The sequence below is a fragment of the Siphateles boraxobius genome, unplaced genomic scaffold, assembly GCF_051911475.1.
Source record: "Siphateles boraxobius isolate OS27281-9 unplaced genomic scaffold, OSU_SipBor_1 103, whole genome shotgun sequence".
Classification (NCBI taxonomy): Eukaryota; Metazoa; Chordata; class Actinopteri; order Cypriniformes; family Leuciscidae; genus Siphateles; species Siphateles boraxobius.
The window spans coordinates 540,001-547,500 of NW_027508704.1; the positions used below are offsets into that span (position 1 = coordinate 540,001).

The 7,500-nt window shown below is 40.1% G+C and overlaps 1 protein-coding gene across 5 annotated transcripts in view; it reads right to left on the minus strand.

Moving 5' to 3' along the window:
- LOC143753337 (putative uncharacterized protein MYH16) overlaps positions 1–7,500 on the minus strand; it is a 104,580-nt gene that overhangs the window by 55,925 nt on the left and 41,155 nt on the right. For all 5 annotated transcript variants that reach the window (XM_077245673.1, XM_077245668.1, XM_077245696.1 and 2 more), the window contains 2 exons: positions 6,025–6,146; positions 1,584–1,674 (listed from right to left, as the gene is read on the minus strand). In XM_077245673.1, coding sequence (XP_077101788.1) covers positions 1,584–1,674; positions 6,025–6,146 — 213 coding nt within the window. The remainder of the gene's footprint in view (positions 1–1,583; positions 1,675–6,024; positions 6,147–7,500) is intronic.

Sequence of the window (7,500 nt, forward strand, 5' to 3'; positions counted from 1 at the left end):
AGAAATACAACTTAAAAGGCACCTAGCTAAAAATATTTACACTGTTCAGTCAGAGTTGACTTTAAATATAGAATCACTTCCACCTATTAATACTTTTAAAACCCTTTTAAAGTTCCAAACCTTTGGTGCATATATGATGAGAAAGCTTGTTTTTACCTAGTTCTGTTCTTGTTGATGAAATAATTAATAGTATTTTTTTGACAACCTTGTTCTATAAACACTATTAAGTATATAATTACACTGTAAAAAATATATAATTACACTATAACAAAGACACCTTACATTAAGTGTACCCGTTCATTCTTAGTTCATATTAACTAAGGTGGTTAATTAATGTTAAAGTAAAGTGTTACCAGTGCATTTATATTTAAATCTGTAGACGATGTCACGCCGACCTGACATAACCTGAGGTTATAACACTGCTTTACAACAGCTTCAGCAAACTTTACATATGCTCACAAAATCTTAGCAAACTTGGATTTTCATTCCCAGAGAAACTTTACTTACGTTCAACTTAGAAAACATTTGCGTTCGCCCAAAGAAAATATTTAATTCGCTTACAAGACTTGCGTTTCTGAGAAACTTTGCGTTTATTTGCAAATCTTTTGCGTTCCCTGAGGAACACCTTCCTGACATGAAGCGTGAGTGACAGAGGTTACACCATCACTGCTTTACAACAGCTTTAACATGATCTAGCGCTCTCTTTCTGTTACAATATATCACTCTGCTGTCAGAGTCTGAGCCCAACAGAGCGCAGCGTAACCAGACACTCTTTCTGCCGATCTTAGGAAAAATGTTACATTGTTTTTTTTTGAATTTTTTTTTATTCATCGGAATGGTATTAAACTTGGTAAAGGTTTTGGCTCTTGCTGTGTCAACACAAAAAAAAAATCATGGACATGATTCGAACAGGTTAAACTGTCCTGTAAACAATATTCGCACTTGTGCTCGTCGCCGTCAGAAACGACGCATTGGAAATGAGTGAGAGAGTTTCCTCTGGTGGAAGCGTTCGGTACTGCAGCCGAACAACATCTCACTGAAACATCATTTACTGAGATATCAGGATCACATCTGGAACACAACTAGTTTAGATTTATGGCTTTGATTTTTTCACAGTTTTAGAGTAAAACATGTTTTTGAAAATATATATTTCATATAAAAATTTAAAATAGTATTTATGCACATCTTCATAAGAATTCGGTAACTTTTTTTAAGTTCGCTTTTTAAATCTTTTTACACTTCAGCAATAATCTGCCAAGTGTCATCTTTGAAAGGAAATCAAACTTCAGTCTGTGCTTTAAAACATATAAGATTTTATAATCTTAATATAATATAATATAATCCCCAAAATATTAAATAAATATTGAACTAAAATATAGTACATTCATTTCACTGAAATATTTTTTTGTTGTTGTAATTTTTGACCGGCACGTGAAGAGCACCAGAGGGTTAAAAAAGGAGTGTGAGGTTACAGCCAGAGCCTTCCCTCACTCTCCAGAGAGATGTTATCAGCTCGAGTGTGTGTGTGTGTGTGTGTGATCTCGGACCCCACAGCGCTGAGAGACAGGAATGCTCTCGCTCACCTGGATCTCCTTGTTCCTCGTCTGCAGGCCTGAGTTCAGATCCTCCTGCTCCTCCAGACGGCTGCTGACGCTGCTTATCTCCACATCTTTCCTGACAGAACACAGACGGGAGAGAGCGTGAGGACGCGAGTGACAGCGCTAATTCAGCAGGCGTTGTTTGCTAGCCTTATCTGATAAACGTCAGACATGTCTCAGGTTATTAAAAGTGCCATTCAATTCCAGCACGACATTTGAAGGATTATTGATGGATGTAGATTGTAAATTGTCCTGTACTGTGTGTTGTTCTTTTAACAAAAGCCCCTTTAAGGCAAGTCGGTCAGTAGCACCTAAATGCAGTACATGAGATCCACGGGGAGGAGTCGGATTAGGGGTGGGTTTAGGGATCAGGGGGCGGAGATGGGTAGGTTTAGGGGTGGGTTTAGGGATCAGGGGGCGGAGATGGGTAGGTTTAGGGGTGGGTTTAGGGATCAGGGGGCGGAGATGGGTAGGTTTAGGGGTGGGTTTAGGGATCAGGGGGCGGAGATGGGTAGGTTTAGGGGTGGGTTTAGGGATCAGGGGGCGGAGATGGGTAGGATTAGGGGTGGGTTGATGGATCAGGGGGCGGAGATGGGTAGGATTAGGGGTGGGTTTAGGGATCAGGGGGCGGAGATGGGTAGGTTTAGGGGTGGGTTTAGGGATCAGGGGGCGGAGATGGGTAGGATTAGGGGTGGGTTTAGGGATCAGGGGGCGGAGATGGGTAGGTTTAGGGGTGGGTTTAGGGATCAGGGGGTGGAGATGGGTAGGATTAGGGGTGGGTTGATGGATCAGGGGGCGGAGATGGGTAGGATTAGGGGTGGGTTGATGGATCAGGGGGCGGATAGGGTAGGATTAGCGTTGGGTTTAGGGATCAGGGGGCGGAGATGGGTAGGATTAGGGGTGGGTTTAGGGATCAGGGGGCGGAGATGGGTAGGATTAGGGGTGGGTTTAGGGATCAGGGGGCGGAGATGGGTAGGTTTAGGGGTGGGTTTAGGGATCAGGGGGCGGAGATGGGTAGGATTAGGGGTGGGTTGATGGATCAGGGGGCGGAGATGGGTAGGTTTAGGGGTGGGTTTAGGGATCAGGGGGCGGAGATGGGTAGGATTAGGGGTGGGTTTAGGGATCAGGGGGCGGAGATGGGTAGGATTAGGGGTGGGTTTAGGGATCAGGGGGCGGAGATGGGTAGGTTTAGGGGTGGGTTTAGGGATCAGGGGGCGGAGATGGGTAGGATTAGGGGTGGGTTGATGGATCAGGGGGCGGAGATGGGTAGGTTTAGGGGTGGGTTTAGGGATCAGGGGGGCGGAGATGGGTAGGATTAGGGGTGGGTTTAGGGATCAGGGGGCGGAGATGGGTAGGATTAGGGGTGGGTTTAGGGATCAGGGGGCGGAGATGGGTAGGTTTAGGGGTGGGTTTAGGGATCAGGGGGGCGGAGATGGGTAGGATTAGGGGTGGGTTGATGGATCAGGGGGCGGAGATGGGTAGGATTAGGGGTGGGTTGATGGATCAGGGGGCGGAGATGGGTAGGATTAGGGGTGGGTTTAGGGATCAGGGGGCGGAGATGGGTAGGTTTAGGGGTGGGTTTAGGGATCAGGGGGCGGAGATGGGTAGGATTAGGGGTGGGTTGATGGATCAGGGGGCGGAGATGGGTAGGTTTAGGGGTGGGTTTAGGGATCAGGGGGGCGGAGATGGGTAGGATTAGGGGTGGGTTGATGGATTAGGGGGCGGAGATGGGTAGGATTAGGGGTGGGTTTAGGGATCAGGGGGCGGAGATGGGTAGGTTTAGGTATATGTAAGGTGGGAGGAGTTGGATCTGGATCCGACTCCTCCCCGTAGATTTCATGTTCTGCAATGAGGACCATCTCAAGTCGGTTCTCTCGACGGACACCTCGGGAACACCCTGCACAGATATTTATATTGCGCACGCAAGAACAGCTTGCAAAGGGAATGGAGAAAATATGAGATCGGAGGACAAAATGATATTTCAATGCTTTTATGGTCTTTTTCAAAAATTTTACATTCTCAAGTAAAAGTATTGCATTCCCCCACAAAACGTTTGCATTCCTCAAAGAAACTTTGCGTTAGCGAACAAAACTTTTGCATTTCCCCCCGTGAAAATTTTTTGTTCACTTCCACAAAGAAACTTTAAATTGCCCCACAAAACTTTTGCGTTCCCAGAGAAATTCTTGCAAAACTTTTGCATTCTGTCTGTAGTAAAACTATTGCATTCCCTCACAAAACATTTGCGTTCTCTAGTAGGAGTATTGTGTTCCTCCGAGAAACATTTGTGTTTGCTCGCCAAAGCATGGAAATAGTTATTGTTTATGCAGTTTTGCGAGCAAACACATTTTTACTACAGAAAGGTTTTACTGGAAAAATCCATAAAATATTTTCCTCATATTTTCTCCATCACCGTCTCCTTGGCTCATGGGCTCTGTGCATTTCCACCTCAGTGTAAAACATATGGTTCAGTAGCCGTGTTTCTATTGCCCTTCAAATTGCACGAATTGAAATTGCGAAATGAAAATACGGCCAATGGAAACACGTAACTTTTGCAAAAACTCCCATATATCGCAAAAACGTTTTTACACTCGCATGAGGTGGTTTTCCAAGCAATTCGAAAAAGGAATATTTTGCAAAACTGCAATGGAAATTTTTATTTTTTTATTTACAGGTCACCTGACGTACGTAAAAGTCGATCATTCTTTAAAGATGACGCGGTGTGTTTGGACAGAAGACGAGACAGAGACAATTTATCAAGTCCTTGAAGCAGAAATGAGTGAAATAAAACACCTACATCTCCTTCCATTAAAAATAATGTCTAGTGCAGTGGCTGATATGTATAAACTACCAATATCCATTGCCATGATTTTTGGAATGCCTTAAAATTGACTTAAAAACTTGCGAAAAATTTAGTTTTAGTCGCATGACATCGGTTAATGGAAACATGTAATTTTGCAATCGTTTTTTATTGACATTTAGAAAATATTGCAAAAGTTTTGCACAAATCTGCAATGGAAACCAGGCTATTGAGATACTTTAAAATAAGAAATAAAGTCATACAGTCAGATAGAAAACTACACTGTGGCAAGTAAAGCCGTAATTGTGAGATATAAAGTCACATTGTGAGATATGAAGTTATGAAGTCAGATATTACATCACAGTTATGAGAAATAGAGACTGGGACAGAAAGTCGCTAATACAAGAAATAAAGTGACAAAGTGAGATATAATAGAAATATATTGAGAAATAATCAAAATTAGCTTTTTTTTATAGGTGTAAACCGGTTCCCAGTATCTACTTGAGTGAAGAAAGACTAAAATCTCAAGTTTTAAGTGTTGGCCAAGATTGATTTTCAATATCATATTTCATCAAATCAACCATAACCAAACAGTGATGCCTCTATCAGAAAGCTGATTGCTTGCATTCCTACAACCACTATATTGAGAAGTTATGATCCCTCATACGGTCTCTGCTTTTAACCCTTCATTACTTTAAATATTAAAATCAGAAGGAAGGAAGGAACGAACGAACGAACGAAGGGATATTTATAACAATTTCATTTTTTCTTCTCACTGGGCCTCCATGAAACAGCTGGTTTTGGTTTCTTCAGAATAGACACCGTTCTGCAAACGAACAAGCCTGAACAGCTCCAGGAGCCGGAGGCTTTATCTCATCAGAGTGAAGATAACGGCACTGCAAACTCAGATCATGTTATAAACAAGAGCCACCAAACATCTGTCTTACTGATAAATCGTCTTCATTTCTTAAAAATCAAACATCTCAGGACAAGATCATTTGCTTCAATGCATTAATATATGGATGTTTATTCTCTACTGACATGTTCAGGGATTCCCGAAATTCTTCAAAATGATTCAAAGATAATTAATTACGGATGCATGATCTATCAGCCACCATATCGGTATCAGATGATACATGTTATTTATATTTAATATATTTTTATTGTTATCGTTATCGACCTGATAAGAACAATTGGCCGATATATTAAAGCTGATAAATAATGTATTATTTCCTTCAGCTGAGACACTTCAGATGCACACGGTTTAACAATGATGGTTATGAAATTCTTGAAATATGATTGGAATCACTTAAAAAGGAAATATGGTTCAGTGGTTCAATCTAAACAACATGTGCAGCGCAAATCTGTCATATCGGCTACATAAAATTATCATGAGAACATCATTATAATTGTGTGATTGGGACATGATGAGACTTATTTTTCAAAAATTATAAAAAAATTTGGATTTAGATTTATCGGCCAATATATCGGTTATCGGCTTTCAGATATAAAGAATTATCGGTTATCGCATCAGCCAAAAATGTAATTCAAAGAATCGGTGCATCCCTATAATTGATTCATCTGTGATATAGATATGAAGTGAAGTTCTCCTCAGTGTTTGTAACACACCTCCTGATCATCTCCTCCAGACTGGCTCTCATCTTGCAGATCTCGGTCAGGTTTTCCATGCTGTTCCTGCTCTTCTCCAGATCTGTCCTGTGTTTGCGCTCCTGCTCCAGAAGATCCTCCAGCTACAGGACCAAATCATAGAGATGGGACGGTTGAAACCGGAGCCGACATCAGTTTTCAATGCACTATTGTATCACACACGGGATACGTGTGTAGACTACGTGGCTTAATGTAATAAGACCAAACTCAATAAACATCATACTAATAAAGTATACCATGTACAGAAAAAAAACCAAAGAACCCAGAATATGAACGTAATGCGTTTAATTACACGTTAAGCATTTCGCTCCCATAGAAAACCATTATAAGAAAACAAAACCTTAAAGGGGTAATTGGTTGCAAAATTCACTTTTATATGGTGTTTGCATATAAATGTGTCTTTGCAGTGTGTGGACACAACCACCATACAATGAAAAAAATCCATTCACTCCTATTTTTAATCCTCAAAAAAGTCTAAACACTCAATAATCAAGCCGTTTGGATTTTATGCTCTGCCATTATCATTTAAAGAGACATGCACCGAAACAGGTCTCTGTGAACAGAGCTGTTTTTGAGGAGGTAAAAGGGTGTTTTACTCACAACCACTGAGGGATTTTAACCAAAGTATCTTACAAACTTTACATGAAGACCCTAAAAACCATCCCAACTTGTGGAAAATGGACATCCGACGACCCCTTTAACGTGGCTTAATGTAATAAGAGTGGGATAAAAGTATACGCATTACTTTCTAAAAAAGTAACTAAGTCAACCAATTAGTTACTTTTTAAGGGAGTAACGCAGTATTGTAATGCATTACTTTTCTAAAAAAGTAACTAAGTTGCGCAATTAGTTACATTTTAAGGAAGTAATGCAATATTGTAATGCATTACTTTTCTAAAAAAGTAACTAAGTCGCGCAATTAGTTACTTTTTAAAGGTGTAACGCAATATTGTAATGCATTACTTTTTCTAATAAAGTAACAAAGTCTTGCAATTAGTTACTTTTTAAGGGAGTAATGCAATAATGTAATGCATTACTTTTCTAAAAAAGTAACTAAGTCACGCAATTAGTTATTTTTTAAGGGAGTAACGCAATATTGTAATGCATTACTTTTCTAAAAAAGTAACTAAGTCACGCAATTAGTTATTTTTTAAGGGAGTAACGCAGTATTGTAATGCATTACTTTTCTAAAAAAGTAACTAAGTTGCGCAATTTGTTACTTTTTAAGGAAGTAATGCAATATTGTAATGCATTACTTTTCTAAAAAAGTAACTAAGTCGCGCAATTAGTTACTTTTTAAAGGTGTAACGCAATATTGTAATGCATTACTTTTTCTAATAAAGTAACTAAGTCGCGCAATTAGTAACTTTTTAAGGGTGTAACACAAAATATTGTAATGCATTACTTTTTCTAATAAAGTAACAAAGTCTTGCAATT